This window comes from Leptinotarsa decemlineata, unplaced genomic scaffold (assembly GCF_025532065.1).
Source record: "Leptinotarsa decemlineata unplaced genomic scaffold, Ldec_3_MD MMD2_tig00003335_RagTag_RagTag, whole genome shotgun sequence".
Lineage (NCBI taxonomy): Eukaryota > Metazoa > Arthropoda > Insecta > Coleoptera > Chrysomelidae > Leptinotarsa > Leptinotarsa decemlineata.
In genome coordinates, this window is record NW_027412587.1 from 4390102 (window position 1) to 4414546 (window position 24445).

At 34.0% G+C, this 24445-nt stretch overlaps 1 protein-coding gene across 1 annotated transcript in view; it reads left to right on the forward strand.

The window, feature by feature from the left end:
- LOC111509094 (lactase/phlorizin hydrolase) overlaps window positions 1–24445 on the forward strand; it is a 39809-nt gene that overhangs the window by 6122 nt on the left and 9242 nt on the right. Inside the window, exons 5-13 of the mRNA XM_074177891.1 lie at window positions 822–916; window positions 1171–1470; window positions 6309–6443; window positions 10613–10719; window positions 10773–10897; window positions 16632–16686; window positions 16739–16830; window positions 16900–17100; window positions 22108–22500. Of these exons, the coding sequence (XP_074033992.1) occupies window positions 822–916; window positions 1171–1470; window positions 6309–6443; window positions 10613–10719; window positions 10773–10897; window positions 16632–16686; window positions 16739–16830; window positions 16900–17100; window positions 22108–22500 (1503 nt within the window). The remainder of the gene's footprint in view (window positions 1–821; window positions 917–1170; window positions 1471–6308; window positions 6444–10612; window positions 10720–10772; window positions 10898–16631; window positions 16687–16738; window positions 16831–16899; window positions 17101–22107; window positions 22501–24445) is intronic.

Below are 24445 nucleotides of genomic sequence, written 5' to 3' on the forward strand. Positions count from 1 at the left end.
AGAGATTTGCAGCTGCCTTCCATTCGGCAGTCCATTCAGTCGAGGAATGAGAGAGTTTTCGAAAAAACGGAAACTCACGAAAACCCGTTAGTTAGGGAAGCCACAGATTATGCTGTAGACGACCCCTCCCGATATAGAAGGCCCCGACACTCTGTCGAATGAGGTCCCCCGTTAAAGGATGAATAACTTTTTCATCCATCCCACCCCAGCCAGGTAGGGGTATCCCGTGAAGGGCGGCACTGATGTCTAAGGACTTCATGCCGTCATCCATCAGTCATGTACCCATTGGTCCCTCTCAAGGCCAATGATCAGCCAAAAGGGTAGGGGAGCTGGTCTCCAAACCTGAATGAAATTAGGATGACTCGTCAGCAAGTAAAGAACATCGAATGATCCTGCCAAATTTCAGCCATAAATGTGCGATGTCAAAGAAATATAGATATTCAAACACATTATTTGTAATGATTTCATCTGAAGAACCTGTTGGTTTCAATTCAGCTATTGATTTATTTTGCTTTTTGGACAGCTTTCTTGAGTTACTCGATCTTTGACGTAAGTTGAGTCCAACCATGCATTCTTGGTTGAGTCTAGCACCACTGATAAGACTATGACACGGGTGTTTCGTTTTGGGCTCAGGCTTTCCACCTTGAAAAAAACTTTAAGGAAATGCCTATAATTGAGACTTCTTTTTCGTGAAAAGATTGAATTTTCATTTGAATACGGCCAATATCTCTATTATCAGTAAAGATTTATCATATTTCTAAACACTTATTTGGTTTTTATTATGTTACACGTGGGAAATTAATTGAAAACCATATGCACAGGTAAAATTGGAATCGTTATCGACTCAGGGGCCACGGTACCTGCAACTGACAAGCCTGAAGATAAAGAGGCTGCAGAAAGGAGATATCATTTTGAAGTAAGTCCAACATTTAATCCTTCCCTTGACATTTCTTGAATATGAAAACCAATAATTCAGTCAAAGAACTATCCTCACGAAAAAATAATCAACATACCGTTGACAGCATAACACAAAAATATATGTGCTCTGTTATTCGTCTAGAAATAGTTTTCTTTCACCCCATGTGAGAATTTCCCTTTTTATTTTATTTCTTCTATGAAATTCACAAACAGAAAATTTTTTGATTCCATCAACTGAAATTATGTTTCCAGATGGGCGTCTACGCCAACCCCGTCTTCCATGGCGACTACCCAGAAATCGTGAAGGCCCGTGTAGCAGCTCGTAGCAAATTGGAAGGACGACAAAAATCTCGTCTTCCGGAATTTACCGAAGAAGAAAAGGAGTGGATGAAGGGAACCACCGATTTCTTCGGCCTCAATACATATTCCGGTGACGTAGCGAGAGCTATACCAGAACCACCCATAACGGATCCCCCTAGCAAGTATGGAGATCAAGGGATTGATGATTTTATACCTGACACTTGGGAGGATACTGCGTCGGAGTTTATAAAGGTAATTTTGCTGCATAAATTGAAATCTATTCTAACTCTTCGACTGAAAAATCAAAAGCAGTGAGATTTTTGATTTCTCAGATTTGGAATCGAATGATTATTTAATATAATTATTTATTATGTATTTTCACGGTACAATAAAAAATAAATTAATTTCACTAACGTGGTTAGTGAAACGCTCGTCAAGAAGAGTGTTGCAGTTCTAGAGTTTGAGAAGAGTTCTTGTTGTGGATAGAATTAACTGCCTTATAAACTCATTTCTTTCATTGTTGTCAGCTGATTAACGGAAAAACAGATTTTGAACAGATTCTGATACATTGATTTAGATTGTTTCAATGAAACTTTGTTCTCGATAATTTTTTTTTATTATTTCACTCTATTCCAAAACGTATAATTGTCAAAGCAGTGTGGTCTTAATAAAATGATTTTTTTTGAGAATGTAAAATCAACGAAGGCAAAACATTTTCAATATTTCCGTTTTATGCCATGAGTCCTAACAGTCCATAAGTTGGGCTACAATATCAAATAAGCCGGTTCGATGACAGGAGTAAAGGTAATCGAATTGCCGACTCTTTAGCCAAGGATGTGGCTGGACTAAGAATTTTAGGACCCAGTGGCACTTACGGCCTGATGACATTGACAACTAGCCAAACATCACACTCACGCTCCATCCCTAAAGAGATGTGAATCAAAGGATGCAGTTATTCCGAGATCACCCTGGGCGACCCTGGGAAGCTGCCGCCGAAAAAATATCTGGCGATGACCAGGAAAAGCCTACGTTTAACAGTAGGATTTTTGACTGGCCACTGTCAACACCTCCATAATATGGGGCTAGTGAACACACCTCTAGGCAGGATGTGTGAACAGGAAGATGAAACTGTCAGGCATGTCCTGTGCGAGTGCCAGGAGTTATCGTCAATAAGAGAGTGTGTGTTCGGCGAGTCTTGGCCTACACCTGCCGATATAAAGGAGATATCTCCTAGTGACCTGTCCAGCTTCCTGAAACAACTACTCAGGAGGATGTAAAATGGGTCACATGTGGTCTAAGTACTGTGGATCTACACTCACCTTCCCTACTCTACAGATACAGATAAGCCGGTTCGATAATAATCCGCCAACAAGAAATTCATTCAGGCATGTTGCCTTGTGATTGTAATAACTTGAAAATGTTCAGTTATGAATATTTGAAAAAATCCTAATGAAGTTTCTGTTACCAAAAATATCTGTTGGTGTGGTTTGGATTCTACAGTTGACAACAACCACATATTAGTTTTATTCGTAGTAGCACATAGTTTTGATAATAAATGCATAGGGGAATCTTTATAATTTTTCAGAGTGGTGAATGTGTAAAAGTTGCCATTCATATTTTGTTTTCCCATTAATCAGCTGTCGCGGAAAAACAGAATCCTATTCGCTATTGAGAGCCGTCTCCCCAGCTAAGTATTGAAGAGTGCTATTTCATTAAAATTTTTGCGCAGAAGTGGCAGCACAATGTTTGTGTCAAGGCTATTAACTTACTCTTGCGTTATCTCCAATTAATTTGAATTAAAACAACAGGTAGCCAGATTTTAATAATGTTCATTGCCTCCTTCTTTCCATTGAAATTATCTCTGTGTTTCTGAATTTGTATTGCATCTCTGTATATTCTTGGATTATCTTTCCGTGATTCAAATGTACACCGACTCGCAGCTACATAGGATCCGGTATAGCCCGGGTATTGCTGAAGGCTCACTGGGGTCCTTAGCTGACTTAACTTTTTTTGGTAGTTTTTGTTGGCGTAAATATTGATTTTACGTCGTGTTTCTCTCAATTTCTCTCAATCCGGTTTGTAAGTTTTTAACATAAGGGAGGAAACTTTGCCGTTCCCTCTCCTGGGACGTAATAGCCTGCTCGAATTTTCCTTCGCTGTACCCATTTCAGTCTGGGTCAAAAGATCTTTTTTTTGGAACTTCTGTCCAAGGGCACCGAAAATTATGATCCAGGGCTCATTCGATTCGGAATGACCTCTAGCAACTTCATGAAAAATTTCAAGAGGTGCTCGAAAAAATTGCAAAAGGTATGAACAATTTGGTAAAAAAATGAGGTTTTTGGCACATATCTCGGAAAATACTCTAAGTTATCCGAAATTTGAAATAGATCCTTATAGAGGATGAAATTTCCTAAAAAAAATGTCACACACTCCGGAACTCTATCACCAATATTTATATTTATAAATAGCGCTAAAGGCGGGCGATGAGCGTCCCGAACGCGTTGACTGATACGGATCTTTGAACAATGAAAATCATTTCAACCTATTAAATATCATTATTGAGAAAAAAAAAAAATCACATACCTCCATGAAATCCATGAAATCCATGAAAAAAAATTTTTCCCGTGATTATTTTATTAATTAGACATTAGTTACCTAACTAATTTTTATAAGTTTTGAATTTACATAAAAACCCTGATAATTTTTAATCTAAAAAACTTCAAATTTTGTTCACTTCTTGGAGCGTTTCTTGGAAGTCTTCAAAAAGATTTCCGTTGGAAAAATTGAAAAATTTTGATTTTCCACCTTGTTATTAATAATCAAAGACGTTAAAAAGTGAAAAATTCAATTGAAGCAATGAAAATTTTTTTTTCAATATTCAAATTTATTCGTTTTGAAATTTTTTTGAAGAGATTCATTTGAAAACAAAATCGCTTTGAAAAAAATGTATTGTTTGAAAACGCATTTGTTGATTAAATTTTTTTTTGCTACTGAATATGAATATTAAAATATTCTGAAAAAAAATTTGATAAACAGTTTCTTTCAAACAAATAAATTTTTACGATTTTTTTTTATTTCACCAAAAAAAAACAAAAACAACCAAGTGTCACTTTTTGTGTAAAAAAAATTCTCTATTCTTTACAAATTCTTTAAAAAAATTTTTTTTTACAAAAAAAGTGGCAAATGGTTGTTTTTGATTTTCATTGGTAGCATTTAAAAGAATATATCTTGAAAATTAATTTGTTTGAAACAAATTTTTTACTAAATAAATGCGTTTTTAAGCAACACAAAAAAATTTAGAAACGATTTTGTTTTGAAAAATCATGATATTAATCACTGATAAAATCCCTCCAAAAAAATCTCAAAGATCTTATAAACAATACATTTTTTTATAACAATTAAAAAAAAATATAGCTGAAAATTATGAAAAACCTTTTTTATGTAACTCTAAATAATAAGAATACGAATAAATTTGAGTATTGGAAAAAAAAGTTATTGCTTTTATTAAATTTTTCACTTTTTAACGTCTTCGATTTTTGATAAAGTGGAAAATCAAAATTTTTCCGACAGGAATCTTTTTCGAAAGCTTTCAAGAAAAGGTCCAAGAAGTGAACAAAATTTGAGGTTATTTGTTTAAAAATTATCAGGATATATAATGGGTTAAAATAATTTTTATTATTCAAATGTGCGTTACGGTCAGCGCTTGCGGGACGCGCATTGCCCGCTTTTAGCGCTATTTTCGCTCATAAATTAAAATTATAAATATTGGTGATAGAGTCGTTTTTTTAGTGAATCTTCTCCTCTTTCAAGACTTTTTTCAAATTTCGGATATCTTCAATATTTTCCGAGATATTTGCAAAAAACCAAACCCCCCTTTTTTACCAAATTGTTCATAACTTTTGCAATTTTTTCGAGCCTCTCTTGAATTTTTTCAAGAAGTTTCTAGAAGTGATTCCAAATCGAATGAGCCGTGGATTATAATTTTCGGTGCCCTTGGACAGACGTTCCAGAAAAAGGATCTGGTGACCCAGACTATTTCCTTTGACGGCATTTTTAGATGATTGAGTTCGTCACGGAGACTTTCAGGTTCACAGATGCGTCGAGCATGCATAAAAACCTTCAGCCCGGAGAGTAGCTTTGACACAGTCCTCATGAGCAAAATTTTTCTTCGATTTCATTGTGTTTATTCACGGGCCAACTTCAAAGCTCTTTTTTACCAAAAAGTAGAGATGCTGTGTAATGGTAGTGTAGACCTAACATAATAGTAGTCTTTGAAAATGTTCTCCAATGTTCTTAAGTTCTTCAACATTCATACATATGCAGGCGACACTAACTTGTACTACTTCGATGAAGTAAATCATCTTATTGATCACGATACATCGCTCAATGATGATATGAAAAATCTTGTTCAGATTTCGCAGCAACACTGTCTGAACCTAAATCGTAGTAAATCATCTTTAACAATTTTTGGAAAAGCCAAAGATCGTGGAAGGGCCATAGATTATTATCCATTTGCACATTAATGGACATTCTGTAGAATTAACTGACAAAATAGAATGATTAGGACTTCAGATTTTTTCATCAAATCAGTACCCTCATCTATGTTCTCTATGTTCCAACTATCGCGTCTATGGCCCTTGTCTGGATTCCACAACTTCTGCAAGAATTCGGAAAGTACAAAACGCCTGCATTAGACTAATATTCAGCTTAAATTACAGATAACAATCAATCAATTCAATTGGTTGAAAATGCGACACAGAAGAGAATTACATTTCGCTTGTTTCATTCACTACCGCTATTCAAAAGTAAACTGAAAACTGAATTAGGTACGCAGTCATCAGTGATATATCTGAACATAAACATTTGTATTTCATTTTACGATTGTTCTGAAGTTGATTTATATTTTTTTTTTGTTTATTTTTAAACGTGGTTGAATGGAAGAATAGCGCTCTGCTAAATTCCGCCCCGTGAAATAAAGGCCATTTATTATTATTATTATTATTATTATCATTATCATTATCATTATCATTATCAACAATGCATTGATTTGAAATTATTATTATGAAAGTAACATGGCGACTATTTTTCAGGTTGTACCTTGGACCATCAGATATTTGTTGAGATTTGTGAAGGAGCATTACAATGATCCTAACATTATCATCACAGAAAACGGTTATCCAAATGGCGGTGGTTTGAATGATGAAAGAAGAATTTCGTGCGTTAGAGTAAGAAGATATTATTTATTCTCGTAGTACTCGGTATAGTTACAAAGTTTGTGTACGTATAATATTGTTAAGTTTTTCCCCGTGGGTTGACCAATAATTGACTACACTAAATAATCAAACTTGACTTTATTTCACATTAAATACAATACATACTTCAACTCTTATTTGAATGTCTATCGCCTTACTAGATCACCTCGCGTACCGCACTGTAACGTCCACTTGACTGTGTCGATATCCTCGCGGTTAGCCTTTAAATGTCGTAATCGAATGTCGTAGAAATTCCTCCAAAGTTCTGTCAAAGTCGATAGCATTATTCTCGTTGCTTCTCGAGTGGTGGGGAATCATCGTGCATTCGCGCGCTCTCAGCTACGTCACATTTGGTTTATGGTTACCAGTGGCAGCCGGCGTTATTTTCTTTCGGGCAGTATTTACAACAATATGAAGAAAACAAGAACAAATAACAATTTGAAAATCTACAGGGTGTTTTCTAACTACGGTACGAAACTTCAGAGGGTGATTCGTTACGTTATTTTAAAAAAACAAGTTTTGATGAACATATTCCCGGAGTTGCTTCATATCTGAGTTGAAGTTTAAAATAACGGGGTTTATGAAATATTATAAATATTCTTACACCGATTTGGTTGAAATTTGCTACAGTTATAAGACGCTCATTCAGCCAGTACCAGATTAAAATTATTAGATCCAGTGGCGTCTCGGTGGGCACCACAGCCAACAATATTGAGAAAACAAAGAACGCAACTGACTTTTTTTGTAGTTTCTTATTTTTTCAAATAAAGCAACTGAAAACACATTTTTTCGTCGCTTGTGTTTTCTTCATATTAACTTTCGTTTTTGAGAAAAACAATCACTTCTAAACTATCCATGGACAACATAAAATGAAAACCAAAAGTAAATAATAAACGATTTCGACCTTGAAGTGAATGAGCAAAATGTCCACCTTCTGAAAAAATTCACGACCGCACTCGATTTGTCATTAATTGTCTAACACGTTCAAAAATACCTGAAGTATTCCTTGTGATATTGCAATTGTCAATTACTCGATCGCGATTTGAGTGTTGAAATTCGATATTGGGGCAGTTACACTTACTTAAAATTCATGTTATCTGTTCAAAATATAGCGTCCTTGGACAAGTGATAATAGTAATAACGATTGTGATAACAACGCAGACTTTTTCCTGTGTAATTCCAATAGCGATGGTGAACAATGCGAAAATTAGATACCAGTGAATAAGATTCCGATGCATTTGAATATTGAAACACAAAGAGTATATTTCAATGTATATAAGAATCTACATCTCAAGTTTGGTTTTGAGGAAAACAAACTATTACAAGCAACATCAGATTTGGCCGAACTGTAAGTAAAATTGTCAAAAACAAACCTTATGAACACAAGACGCGATGTGATACGGGATAACGAACACCTTCAGATGTTCATCTAATAAAATCATTAAAAAAAACAATATACGACTGTTACAAAAGCAATGAGATTCCTACAACTGAAATCATAAGGAAGAAATTGAATACTTCCGATCATAACGTGAGCTGCTGTGACAAACTCTTCAGAATTGTATAAAGAAACTAGGATTTAGATTTAAAATAATAAACAAACGTCAAACAGTTATGGAAAGCAGAAGAATAGTGGAATTGCGTAACAAATACTTGGAACAGATACCTAAAAATAGGCAAGAACAACGGCAAATTTTCTATTCGGACGAAACTTGGTATGACACTCACGCCACAGTTACGAAAGGGTAGGAGTTGTTAATGAAACAACTCCTACAAATTAATAATAATAACCAGTTGGATATAAATCCTTTAGAGTCTGACAATGTCACAATTGGGGCTGATCCACCTCCAGTGCCTATACTTTTCTCTTCTTCACCATACATAAGATGAAAAACAGAGTTTGCATCTTTTGATGCAACCAACTGAACTTCAGCCTTTCCCGTTTCAGTAAATGTTCACATTTATTTATTGTATCATTATGGGAATAAAGACCTATTGTTATTATCATTATTATATGACACCATATTCAATTTTAATTAAATTATTTTCGAAACTTGAAGATAAAACTCCAATTAACCTTCAATCTCAATTAATCTATTCCATTCCATGTTTAAATTGTGGAAGTGAATATATTGGTCAAACGTCACGATTACTCAAAAACAGAATCAGCTCACATAAAAGTGATAGTAGATGCCATCCTGAGAGATGTGCTCTCAGTAATCATGTTCCCAAAAAAGTTCATAAAATAGACTATAATTCAACAAAAATGTTATCAACTGGAAGGAATACATCTAAAAGATTGTTTTTGGAAATGTCACTTATATTACAGTCCAATAATTGCCCTAATAAAAGATCAGACATTGATCACCTCAGTGGAATCTATGCCTTTTTATTAGACATTGATAAAAATCTACATAATTTCCAAACCAACAATAATTCTGGTTTTTCATTAATATAATTTCATAACATTTTGATATTTTCTCTTTAACAAACTTACAACCTCCCTATGGCAGGGTTTTACTTTCATTCAACAAACTTCTTCAGTTGTTCTCCTCAAGACTAATGCGGATTTTGTCATTTAATTAACATATTTGATTTTTGGCTTTTCTCATTGTGTCACTTACAGAACAGCAGATGTCTCTGATCACACTTTCACCAGAATAGTTCCCTTTCTGTTCTATAGTTTTATCATCTACAGACAAACACCCCTTTCAAACTGAATTGCATGACAGCTGACATTGTCAATTGTTTTGTGTCTCTCTCTTTGTTCTTAAACCACATGGCTTTTACCGGTAATCCATAATTTTAAAACAAATAACGATTTTTAGTAATTTTTAATTCAATATTCTTCTTTGTATCCAGTGAGGTGTGAAATATACCGAAAAAAGCTTGACATATAACAAAGAGTTTTTTTGTAACAGCCCAGCTATTGACTGCAACCTCACGAATTGAATCAATTTCTATATATATATATATATATATATATATATATATATATATATATATATATATATATATATATATATATATTTTCAGCGTTAGTGAAATTATTCACGATGGAATCACTGCTAATTGACAACTCTGACTTTCACTGCTATGACAAAGCTATCACTGTCATCTGGTCTCCGAAGCAGGTGTTCATAATATGCAAAGTTGCATCAATTTTTTTCCCAAAAACGAAACACGAAAAAGATGCGTTTTTAGTTGTTTAATTTAAAAAATAAAAGTCAGTGGCGTACTTTTTTCCCCAATATTGTTGATGTGGTGCCCATTGTTTCACAAGACTCACACTCAGAGATATGTTTTCTTTTTTGGTCCAAACCTTTACAATATGCTCCCAGCACCTCTGAAAAATATCAACACTACTCCCAAATCCAAAATAAAATAAATAAAATTATACCTCGTTGAAAATGCGACAATGTTTAACAATATCTTTTGAGTCCCCTAATAAAAAACTGACACAAATTTATCATATCATACGGAAATTCCAAGGAGTATTCATTCATGAAATACCCGCTCTCACTCCTCTCTTTGGTCCATTGCATTTACCTTCTCTCTCCAATATATTATATAACCAATAATATGAAAACGTTTTGTTTTGTTTTCTGTAGTCGTAGGATTCATTCAGATTGAGAGAATAGGTACAATATAAGCATATTCTATGCTTAGGTGTAACTCTCGACTTTTTGGTGAATTCAAAATAGCACATAAAATAGTAATTCCTGTAATGAAATATTTAACTGAATTTAACTGAATATTTAACTGAATGTTGATTGAGTTGATTAATGAAGAAAAAGAATCCAAATAAAAGTTAGGGCTAGATGTCCGCCGTATTACTTCAAATAACTAGCAAATTTCAACCAAATCGGTTTAATGATATTTATGATTTCTTATTTATGATTTTCTTAAAACGACCTGACGAATCACCCTCTGAAGTTTCGTACCGTAATCAGGAAACACCCTGTATATATAGTCAGTGAAAATTCATCTCAATGAACATAAAATTTAATCGTTTCGTGGAATTTTTGGGAGTAAATCAACAGTAGCACCAACATAGAAGTTACCATAGAATTAAAAATTATTTGTCGTCATCAGTACTTTTTCTCTAGTTAATTCTCAACTGAGATAATTCTCATCTGCAGGAATACCTGAGCCACATAAGAGATGCAATGATCGAAGATAAGGTCAAAGTTTTCGGATACACCCTGTGGAGCATTATAGATAACCTTGAATGGACAAGCGGATATACGTGAGTATTATTTTTCATTCCAGACTATTAAAGATGAAATATTGGTTTTTCAGTATAAAATATGGAATTTATCAAGTCGATTTCGACAGCCCCAATAGAACTAGGACAGCGAAACTCTCTGCAGAGTTTTACGAGAAAGTTTGTAAAACAAAATGTCTTCTGGATGTTTGTGAGGAATAATAAAGCTTTGTTATAAATACTTGTTTCTGTTCGATTGCTTATACGGAGTTACCATCATCATATTTATCGATTTTGTGAACATCACGTCAACGTCTGAGGATGAAAAAGTTGGTTACTCACTTCCCTTTCCAAAGTGAATTTTAGCGAGGGCTCTTTTGTGGTCATATAATTATAAATATATATATATATATATATATATATATATATATATATATATATATATATATATATATATATATATATATATATATATATTACACCTCTCGAAACGAAGCAGTAACTCGTCTTGATAATGCCATCTGAGATGATGGCGAAACGTCGACTATCGAATAGTACACAACGGATGAACACCCGGAAAAACAACACATCATATTCTACCATCCGTGAAAACCTACATTGTAATATATATATATATATATATATATATATATATATATATATATATATATATATATATATATATATATATATATATATATATGTATATATATATATATAGTGGATAATCTGCATGTAACCATTGTAACTTGAATTATATTGGAACAACATCTAGAATTCTTAACGATAGAGTAACTTCACATGAAAGTGAAGAAATAATAAATCAATAGATAAGAAATCATGTGCATTAGCACAACACTATAAAAACAGGACATAAACCAAACAATATCAAAGTTTTACATACAGACAAAAAAATGATTGAAATTAATAAGTCTTCTGATTGTATGAATGAGAAAACTGACATTAATAATCTCAGCACTATATACAGTAACTTACTGGAACTACATCAAAAACATAATAATAATGAAAATCGTATCAATCAATAACTCTTTCTTTAGAGTCAAAAATTATGAAATGATCATACCCATTGAAAAATGACATTTATGTGAAGGTATGACATTTGTCAAACCCACAAAAAATCCTTCACATGTATAACTTTTTCGTCAATTTATATGTTCAATTTATTGTTTTTCGCTCAGTTTTACTATAAGTATGATTTGTAATGTTATTCAATGGCGAAAATATTCACAACTCATTGAATTATAGGTCCTGAAGAAGCTTCGCATTAGAAGTGAAAGCATGGCAGAGTAAAGCAGAGTTTGATTTTTAATTTTTTGACTGAGAGACCCTGTTAATCTATTTTACCGTATATATATATATATATATATATATATATATATATATATATATATATATATATAATGCAGGTTGATGCAGTCAAGCTGCTGGAAAATAATTATTCCATGAAAATCAAGAGATCAATGGATGATTCTATTTTGATCACTCCCATATTGATTTCAATTTAAGAGCCACCGGTAGACAGCTGTTTCAGCCTATTGGGCAACGTCAGTACCGGGCAGGCGGTCCTCGATTGAAGGCAAAATGAGAATAACCAAGAAAAGTACTTATTGAAAATAACTGCGTAAATGCAAGCGAGACATAAGTGGAACCACCTATTGGTGTGACACCCAAGTCAACTTGCCAAGTTTTTATGTCAGTGTTTAAATCAATAATGAATTTATTTCCACAATCAATATGGAAGTGTGCAATCTCTATATAGTCTTTTTCAACTAAAATTACTTTTTTAATCCACTATAGTATGCCCATACATTTCAGCAATACTCTCAAGGGCTTACACTTTTTCAAATGTTTTTTTTTTGTAAAACCTCAAGGTATAGTTATCTTCAAAGTACAAATTGTTAACCATTGAAAAACTTGTATTTCATTGTAATTGGTGATTACAGATCTGAATGTAAAAACATTTTGTCACGACCCCATCATATTAGAAGTAACTTGAATAAGTATGAGAGAATTACAATAACATCCCTTCGTTCAGATACTAATATCAAAATACTTCCAGCTGATAAAGGTAATGCCACAGTGATAATGGATACCCTCGATTATGAAAATAAATTATCTCAGTTGATTTCGAACACAACATACCGAACACATAATATAACAAAAAACGTTTACAAAAAACTAAAGGATGATCCAACAAAATCAATTGAACAAAAAATTTATAGAACATTGGCTAAATATAAAGACATGCTAACCAAAACAGAACGCACTCAACTAATTTCTTATTTTAGTAAACCTCCTCATTTCTATGATTTACTAAAAATACATAAACCTAATGTTCCTTTGAGACCAATTGTAAGTTCCATTGCATCTCCCTGTCAGAAATTAGCAAGATACCTTTTGGAAATTTTGAAACCAATTTCAGGAAACAGTAATAGTTTCCTAAAAAATACAACCCATTTCATAGATAAACTTAAAGACATAACACTCAGTGATGGTGATGTTCTGATGAGCTTTGATGTTGAAAGTCTTTTCACGAATGTTCCTGTTGATAAAACTCTTCAAATTGTCAAATCCAGGTTGGAAAATGACTCAACTTTAAAACATCGAACGAAGTTGGATGTTAATTCTATATTAGAATTTTTAAAATTATGTATAGACAAAACCTATTTTCAATATAGAGATGATTTCTATCAACAAGAATTTGGCATGGCTATGGGTTCCCCTTTATCTCCCATCTTAAGTAACATATATATGGAGTATTTTGAAGAATCTTTTGTTGAAACTTATCAGAATGGTCCCAAAGTTTGGTGGAGATACGTTGACGATATTTTTGCTATTTGGAATAGAAACAACGATGACCTGAATACTTTTTTGAGTTATTTCAACGAGCGGGAGCCGACAATAAAATTCACAATAGAGATTGAACAAGACGGTTGACTTCCTTTCCTTGATGTAATGTTGGAGAAGTCATCAGATCAACTTGATACAAATGTTTATCGGAAGAAAACACATACAAATAGATATCTCCACTATACATCAAATCATCATGCGAGTGTTAAAAAAGGTATAATAAATTGCCTTTACAAAAGAGCTAAAATGATATGCAACTCAACTGAAAATCTCAATAAAGAAATATCATTAATTAAATCTGTTTTGAAAGATAACGCTTATCCAGATTCTTTCATAAATTCAACAATAAATTCAATAGAAAATAAAGAGTCAATTAAAAACCAAACGAACATACAAACAGCTTCACAAATTCAACAACATCCAACTCAACAATTACCGACTCAACATCCAACGACACCTTTAACAACTAACGTTATACCTTACATTCCAAGACTATCTGAAAAAATAAGACGAATTGGAAATAGATATGATGTTAGAACTACTTTCAGAACAAAAAATACACTGAGATCTATACTCGCACATACAAAACCCAACAACACTGAAGAAAAAACAAAAAATTGTATTTATAAAATACCTTGTTCTTGTGGTAAAAGTTACATTGGTGAAACCTCAAGACCATTGAAAGTGCGTGAGAATGAACATCGAGATTATATAAAAAATAGACAATTGACAGGATCAAAATTATCAGAACACATTTTAAAATCAGACGGTGAACATCGGGTGGAATGGAATAGGACAAGAAAGATTACCAATGAGCCTCATTCTAAGAGACGTAAGCTAAAAGAATCAGCGTATATTCTCATGTCTGGAGAGAATTGTATCTCGAATAGCTCCTTAGAAATAGATCGTACTTGGCTACCCATCTTGAAGAAAACTTTGGATAGTGGCGAAATGGCAACAAACTGATATCGGAGAGTACCTTGTATTACATCGAATATTTCAGTTGTCAATCAACAACATTGACATAATTTCATATTTCAAAACTTCTTTGACATCTGTCGAAGAAGTAAAGAAATAAGCTCTCAAAAAAGGAATAACTGCATATTTATTCGAATTTTTATCCATTTCTGAAGACGGAGGCAGATTTTGGCCTCCGAAACGTAAAAGATAAGTATAATTTCTTAATATTTTTTTGATAGGCAAAATTGTGAAATACGACAAGTTACTGATAAATAGAAGATTTTTCTTTGTGAAAAATACTTTGATTTTTACGCAGTAACTTATCGGGGTAAACTAAAAAGTTTGCCCTTCTACACTTGTATAAAGTTCTCCATTATAATTTTTATATTTTTTCAGATTGTGGAAGGTAACCATTACCCAAAAAAAAAGGTCGATAAAAAACTGATTTTTTCCTCCACAAAAAATGACTTTCGTTGAATATTGTATTTCATCTTTCCTCGAATTTTTATTCGGTACTTTGATGAGCTGTCGCGAATGATAGGAGGCGTTGTCAAGAACTATTACACTATTCGCATCCAAATTTGGGATCAATGTGTTTTCAAACCATTCCTCCAAAGTATTAGCTTCCATATTCTTATGATAGTCAACATTGCAGTCCTCAACTTTTTTTCCACATAATTTCAAAGAATTCGGAACTCATCCTTTACTTCTTCCGCAATGCACAATGATTGGTCGTGTAACGCAATTACACATTCTTGTGCTTTCCATAACTGACGATTGTTTATTATTTTAAATCTAAATCCTGGTTTCTTTATCCAATTCTGAAGAGTTTTGTCATAGCAGCTCGTGTTATGGCCGAAAGTATTCCATTTCTTCCTTATGATTTCAGTTGGAGGAATCTCATTGCTTCTGAAACAGTCATATAGTTTTTTTTTAAGATTTCATCAGATAAACATCTAAAGGTTTTAGTAATCCCGTATCACATCGCGTCTTGCGTTCATAAGGTTTGTTTTTGACAATTTTACGTACAATTGAGAAAGGAATTTCGGTCAAATCTGATGTTGTTTGTAATAGTTTGATTCCCTCGAAACCAAACTTGAGAAGTAGATTTTTATATACATTGAAACATACTCTCTGTGTTTTAATATTCAAATGCATCCGAATCTTATTCGCTCTTTTATTTTTTGCATTGTTCACTATCGCAATTGGAATCACTGCACAGGAAAAAGTCCGCGTTGTTATCACACTCGTTATTACTATTAGTACTTGTCCAAAGACACCACATTTTAAACAGATAACAATAATTTTGAGTAATTATAACTTCACCAATATCAAATTTCAACACTCAAATCGCGAACAGTTCCTGAATTGAACATTGGCAACACGACCGCTATAACCATCCTCGCATTCTATTCGTCACCGTAATATGACTTAAAAGGTTTTTTTGGCCTTTGAGAGCGCCGACACCTTCGAATATGCACAATACCGGTTACTTCGACTATACATGAGGCGTACTTCACATATATTTTCATTTGTTTCTTTCTCACCAGAATCCTAAAGTTCCACATAGCAAAAGAGATATCCTAAAAGATATTTGTAAATGATGGGAACAATGCAATAATGCAATTCCACGTATTATCTGACTGTCATTATAGTTTGGAAGTACAATTATTCAACACGATTTTGAATGATCCGTTTAATATGATTGATCGCCTGAAAAAAACTATTCAGGTCAAAGTCTTAATCGACAATACAGATAATAATAGAGATTGTGAGTATTTCTGACAATAGAAGAAAAATTATTTAGGTTATTCATGTACAACAAGTAGTTGCTTATTTGGACAGAAACCAAGGCAAGTATACTAATATTTTCAATATGTAATGAATTCGATTCCGTCATTTCTAGATGATCAATAATGATAAAAAAGTGCTTTTATTGAAATAATCATGCATATATTAAACTTATCAAGAAATTGATCTTGAAAAACAATCTGAGATAAAAGTAACGAATACACACTTCTCTTATAATATTTTATTTAGAAATAAAAAAAATTGACAAACAAATTGAAGTACTCAGAAATCTATATATAACGAGATAGTACGCGCCTGAATCCCATAATCGATAAAAATGATTTCAGTAGCAACATTGTCGTTATTTCTGCTAATCTGTAACATTTGGTAAGTTGAAAAAACCCAAATATCGCTGATCACTTCTTTCCTCAAATTTTAGCACAATTAACGCAGATGACTATGAGATCAGCAACCAAAAGTTTCCTGATGATTTTATGTTCGGTACTGCAACTGCTTCCTATCAAGTAGAAGGTATCTGTGACCATGTCTCCATGATGAAAATGACTGTGCAAATAATAATTCAGCTTATTTATTCGCTAGGTGCATGGAACGAAGATGGAAAAACAGAAAATATGTGGGATAATGTCACCCATCGACAGCCAGATTTCATTGATGATAGATCCAATGGTGATGTTGCTTGTGATTCGTACCATAAATACAAAGAAGACGTAGCCATGCTCAAAACACTAGGAGTCAATCATTACAGATTCTCGCTAGCCTGGAACAGAATTCTACCAAATGGTAAATTTTTTTATTGTCATATTTTTCAAATCTAAAAATATTTGTAAATGTGTTGTGTTATAATTCGATATTGAGTATTCTTTGTTTACACTGGGAATATCACAAAAAATGTAAGACAAGAGAAGGAAAATAATCCATGTACAGTATTTTTAGGAATGAAGAAACAATAGTTCAAAAGGTTGAATGAATCACGATTCAAAAATATTGGTAGTATATAATTATTGTGAGACGTTCACTTGACAATTTCACAAAAACGCAACACGTGTTTCGCGTGTTTTACTAAGTAAAAAAAAGTTATCATAGTAGTAATCAAGTGTAAGTCACTACAGTTCGTAAAAAGCTGTATTTAAAAATATTATCCGTGATGTACCAAACATGAATATGTTTTTTACCCAGGTCGGAATTTACTATGGTGGTCACCAAGCTGTTCATAAATATTTTTTCTGATTGATTTAGCCGTTACTTGATGAAGATCCATAGTAATTTTGAAAACTACACCTCACGATTTGATCTCCACAAACTTTATTTGAAAAAATATAATCACATCATGTTTCATATTCATAAACTTGAGAAAGCTACTGTGCTAGCGAAACATGTTGTGATTATATTTTTTCAAATCAAGTGTGTGGAGATCAAATCGTGAGATGGAGTTTTTGAAAAATAAAATTCATATGTCTGCTAAATGTGGACTAAGCTCATTGGTGAACCTGATTCCTGTTTACCTGTAAAATTTGTTATTGAACTGTAAGTGAGTCTGATTTAGACATATATTGAAAACTGTTGAAATTTCAAAAAAAGTGACATGGTCTACTTGGGCTTGATCTAATACAGGGTGATTCAAATTCGATCCTCACCATTGGAATCTCGGAGACTATGAGAGATACGAAGATGGTAAAATTGGGGCAAAGTTGTGCATTCACCTGACTAACAATATGCCGTTGAGAAAGTTCTGACATTTCGAGTATATCCGGAGATATCTGGAAAAAACAGAAATTTTGGAAAATGGTTTGAATTTTTTCTGGCTTCACTTGTCGAAGGATTCGAAAATACATTGCACATCCATATTGTCACTTTTTTCCTGCTACATAATGATGTTTTCAGATTTGCTATCCGACGTTTTGTCTTCCGGTCACCATCATCAACTTTATTTTTTCTTATGGGCGCTACTTTGGATTAAATGATGTATCATAAGTTATCATGCTTTATCGAAGAATTGGAAAATTGGAGATACTGAAAAAAATGAATTCTTATCATAATAGGCTTTGACTTTGATGTTTCTGAATTTGACTTTCAATTTGTTACACTCAATGACATTTTGTTATTGTACAAGTCATTGAATTCTTGGCAAAAATGGCTTTCACGAATGAATCAAAAAGAGATATGATTCAAATTTATTACAAATACAATAGAAACAGTGTTAGGACATCGGAAATGTATTTGAACTTGTATCCCGAAAGACGGGATACATGTTCAAATACAGTACAGTTTTTGAGTTGTGTCTGCTTTTTCAAAATTGAAGGTACTGACGTTTGTTTAAGAAAATAGCCAAGTGATTGAAACTTTGCACCAGTCATGTTAAAATTTTTATAGCAAATTTTTAATTTATCTCTAAAAATGTCCGTATAAGTAAAAATGTATCAGAAAAGTTAAACTCCATGATGAGTTTGTTATGTATACATGAATTGATGACAATTCACCGAACCTGTTTTTTAAAAATATCTGTCAAAAATAAGCAAAACGTTAACTTCATCCTAATTGCATAAAATTGTTAACTTTTTCCTATGGCATATGGATATAAAATTGCCGTAGACACAACTTTTTCAAGTAATTTTTTGTTAAATTCGATCTAGAAATGTACTTTTTCAATTTTTTTCAAAAAAAAAAGTTGAATTTGACAAACACTAAACGTCAGTGGGTCGCAGTTGGCCGCATCATTTTAAGTTAAATTCAAAACACAAACAAGTGCCGAAGTTAAACTCCATTGAAACTTTTCGAAAAAAAAGTTTCCCATATGTTGCGCACTTTAATGGTGACACCTTCCCCAACTATATTATTGAAGGGAAGCTGTTGGAAGGTAGGCACTATATCGTTTACTTGAACTATACTTCAGATATATTTTTGGATTCACTCAAGTTCTTTCAATTGATTCTAAAATTCACAGGCACACATGTTTTTCATTCAGAAAATTTCGTTTTATTTCCATAATATCAGATTTTGGTAACATCGTTTGAATAATTTTGAAAAGATGCCAATATTTCTATATTGAAACCAGTAGTTTTTTCTCTCAATATCAGTATACTTACCGCAAGAATCGGACCAGCTATTTTGTGTGTTGTCGAATCTGTTGTTGAGGAGGATTTGCTTACAGTCATTACAATTTCTGATCTAACCAAGGCGTTCGACTGAGTTTCAATGCAGTACTACCTAAACAACTACGTTATTAGGTTGTTGAAAGAGTAATTAATTCTTATGTCACAAATAATTGTTTATTAAGTGTTACGTCACGAATAGACACTAAGCTGTAACAGTGACACTTCAATCTTTAAACCTTCAAACACTTATCTATCTCTAGGCCCGCGGTCAGCAACAAGCGAACCGCGGTCCTTTTACGGACCGTTGATTCGCGGACCGCCCCAAATATTGTATTATATACCAAGTACATATAATTAGTAGATGAGGTATACCATACCTTTATCAATTAAAATAACACAAATAAAATCTAACAACATTTCAAGAACCCCTAGTTAACCTGTTTTACCTACTACTGATAAGTTTCCTATCTAGCCTGTGTGTTCGAATCAGACTGATGCCATTTAAATATTTTCAAATCTCTGTTATGCAGACGAAACATCCATAGATTTAACTTCGTATAATTTTTTCGGAAATATGTGCGGGAGCATTCCACCGCGTACTTACCTCACTTCAGCGTGCTTGATCCTGTTTTGTTTTGTTAAAACAAGCACGAGCGATAGTTTGGGAATGGAAAAGCACTGAAAGCAGACTGCCAGTGGTGTTTAGATATGAGATATAAGGGCTAATATTATCAATTAATTCAAGTTTATTGTATTAGTTTGAAATTGTCCTTATAGGATGAAACTGTAGTAACATTTATTACAAATAAAAGTGGTAGAAGAAACAATTCGATTATATTCTTGTATATTCGTCGTTCTAATTTTTGTATCGATGAATTATGCCTTTCATTTCGAATTCAAAATCAAATTTCTCAATACCTTCATACAAATCATGGAATGATAAAACAACAACAAAAATTAATTGGCGCTCCAGGGCGACTTCATTGATTCCAGTGGCACATTTGCTTTTTCAGCTGCAGGAAAACCCGGAAAAACCTGCAACACCACATCATCTGAAGATCTTGATCTGCCAATGTCCTCTCTTTCATAAAACAAAATGTAGGGTATCTCCAGAGGATCCAGTAAATTCAATACGTCGCCAGAACACTTAATGACACGACTAAAACAGTCAAACTTAAAACAGTCCGTTTCGTCTTTGACCAAGGCGTGATAATGACCAAGTTCAACGCCAGAACCACAGTGAACAATGACTGCAATAATATTATAATAGTGGTCTGCTAGATTGAAGTGTTCATCTATTTCGAGTTTGGTGCTTCCGTCAGAGGTTGACTCATGTTTGAAGATCATCAGTGTTATTATTAGATTGACTGGTGCCTCAACTATACTTGTTTTCTTATAACAGTCAGTTAGTTTGGCGCATGTTTGGCAATACAGTCGATCATCACCTGTTGAAATTTTCATTTTCAGATGATTTAACAATAAGCTTTGCACAGCAAAAGTACCTATCGGGCGCGTCCCCAGGTGGTGGATAGGGGAACGGTCAGGGGACTGGAGGCCCTGTCCGGGAAGCCAATGTGGCCTTACGGACGGGGTCGCCGGACTCCTGGTCAGTGGCAGAATTAAGTAGGGTGAGGGGAACTAAAACTCGCCAAAAGCTGAGGTGTAAGGAATCGTGTCGACAGCTGAATGGCCGCAGGGTGATATGCGGTTACGAACGATCCCCTTAGGGAACAGGGTGAAACCTCATTGTAATCAGCCTACCTCTGGTAATGCGGTGCTCTGCCAGAGGTGACCAACTCTTTTCTCGCTACTCTGGGAACACACATGAATGAAACAAAAACAAAAACCAATCCCGAGGCTGGACAGAAGTGTCACCTCAATCTGAGGCGGTGGCTGGGGATGAACTGAAATGTCCACCCCAATCTACCGCTTGGAATGAAGCTGAACATAGCAGATCACCTCGTGATGTAATACAAAGGCCAAGGCGTAAGCGCATTTGCGGCACCGAGGCCAAAAGGAGAAAGAGAGCGAAGGAGACAGGAGTGGTAGCAACTATAAGTGCACCCTTCTCCTCCCCTCCACCTCCAACAGCAAGGGCACTTCCTGCGGCGGGCGCCAAGAGCTCCGCCTTGAATTAAGGCAAGGAACCGGCTGCCTCTGCAGGAAAGCTCCCTCACTTGTGCACCTCCACGGAGGGAACCTCAAGAAGCCCAACCCCGCGCAACGACAGTAATGTCGCTGCACCTTCCAAACATCTCAAGGTTGCCAAAGAGAGTGTGTGTTCGGCGAGTCTTGGCTTACACCTGCCAATATAAAGGAGATGTCTCCTAGTGACCTATCCACCTTCCTGGGAAGGCAGGATGGACAATGACCTAGGAGGAAAACTCCTCGGAAGGATGTACAATGGGTCACATGTGGCCTAAGTGCTGTGGGTCTACACTCACCCTCCCTACTCTACAGATACAGAAGCTTTGCACGGACTGGTCATTAGTCATATTAGAAAACGCTAGTTGAAGTTCCAGAAATTCACATACGTTTTTGCTACCACATTTACTACAAAATGAACAAGTGAGGAGTTTTCCAATTGAAATCTCTAGCCTAAAATGAGTCTAATGAAACACTTCCTCCATACTGCAGAACCAGAAGCATTGTTTCTTGACACGAAACTAAAATTTAAAGTTGTCATATTTTACAGGTATCGCCGATAAAGTCAATCAAGCAGGAGTTGGATACTACAAAAAACTAATAAAAGAACTGAAAGACAACGGCATAATACCTTTGGTGACAATTCACCACTGGGATATACCACAAGTTCTCTTGGACCAAGGTGGTTTCCAGAACGAAAGCATCATCGATTGGTTCGGGGACTACGCCAGAGTTTGTTTTGAAAACTTTGGGGACGATGTTAAATTTTGGTTCACTTTTAATGAACCAAGGCAAATCTGCACTGGAGGATACGGTTATGGATATTTCCCTCCGCAGATCAAATCAGAGGGAATCTTGGAGTACACCTGCGTTCACAATGTGGTGAGAGCCCACGCCAGGGCTTGGCATATATACAACGATGAGTTCAGATCTAAACAGCTGGGTAAGTGACATCACTCTACTAAAATTATTTGATGCTATTATTTAAAGTTTCAGATATGTCATTATTATTCAACAATTCATGAAATTTTCTATTAATTTCAAATGAAAAAGCACATACTTCACTGAGGTGATTGATATAGGTCTTCTCAATAAGACTCAGGAACAATCTCTTAGAAAATTTTCTTTTAATTGAAAAGACTTTAGCTGCATTATAGTCTATTTTATGATCTTCTTTGAAGACATGGTTCCAAATTTTGTTCTCATTTGGTCAGCAAAGGATATATACAGCGTGACTCACGGTCGATGGTAGGTTAGACGTCAATTGGAAACGCAACGCAGGATTTTTCTGAACTTTCATATCTTACATTTCCTTACCTGGTGTGTCGATCTGAAAAATTTTTAGCTTTGCGACGTTGCAAGTTCTATCAAAAAGTCCTAACAACTTTAATCTTTCAAATAGAACACCCCGTATATTAACATATTTTTGGTTTCGCTTCTTTATTATAATACTTTTTTGTTGATAATGATCCACACCTATCTCTATCGGTTTTCGAGATGAAAAATAATTTGTGTTATATGGTCAATCAGTACCTACTCTTAATTCATGGAAAGTTGATATTTTTATGATAGATTGGAGTTTGGACGAACTCGAAATATTTAATTCACACTAAGAAAACGACTGCATACCATACAGGGCGTGCTAAAATTACTATTATTTCCATTATGCATAAAAGTGATGAAAAGTTCATTTTTTCAAATGAAACCCCTGTATATTACTTGATAAAGTGAAAGATGATAAAAAATGCTTCAATATGATATATCTAGTGTCCGACCAAAAGTTTGGTTTCGGTCGAGTTTCGGCAAAAAATGGGTTTCGGTTTAGTTTCGGTTTCGGCGGCAAACCTGCCGAAACTACGACCGAAACCGAAACTGCATTCGGGAGTTCTGCGCTGTGATCTGTCATGTTCGGTGCGTTGAATTTCATTCAAGGGACGAAGACATTTTGCCAAATCCATGTGCCTAATCATGTCATGACTAGAGACTTACTTTGTGATTTACTTTGTTACATAAATATTAAGTACCTATTGTAATATTAGGTAACAACTCAAATAAGTAATTTGAGCTTCAATATTTTTGAAAAACCATTAATAATATTCAAAAGAAGGATCTACACCTACTTGAATGAAGACCTCACCTATTTTAAGTATTTTCAAGGTGCAATTAATATTTTTTCTTAAATAAGAGTTCGTTATGTTGATTATCAATAAGTAAAAATGTCAAAGACTACATTACGTTGTGATTTAAAGATAAAAAAATTAAGACTGACTGATTGTTATAACGTTTTTTTTATTTTTCCCTCAAAACATAATCCTTGTAAGGAAGTTTCGGTTTCGGCCGAAACTGAGACCGTTGCCGAAATTTGTTTTCGGTTTTATTAATAAAGTCACTTCTTTTGGAAACATTTTTTAAAGAATTTGGTTTTAGGTAGCAGTGAAACTATCAAGCTTATACCAGTTTGGTTACTTTTATAACTAAGTTACAAATAATTATCGATGGTCTTTCAAAACCATCTTTCAAAATGAACGCAAATATCGATTATTCAAAGGAAGTTATTATGAAATTATTTATTACACATGAACAAAGTGATCAAATCATTATCAGAACTTGCACGAAATTCAACCAAACGTATCCTGAATTAACAACAATGAACGAGAGGAAGATTATAAGGTAACAAAATAATTTTTAACTATGGCTCAAAGTTTCCAGAGAACAACTGTGCCAAAAATTAGGCATTTCTAGGTAAAAAGTAAGATTTTCATGGCTATAACATGTGAAACTACAGAAAATAACAGAATTAGGATGTTAAAAAATAACAAAATTGTTAACAAAATATCACATTTTCACAATAAAATATTGAAATGGTCCTTTAGTTGCTTTTTTAATTT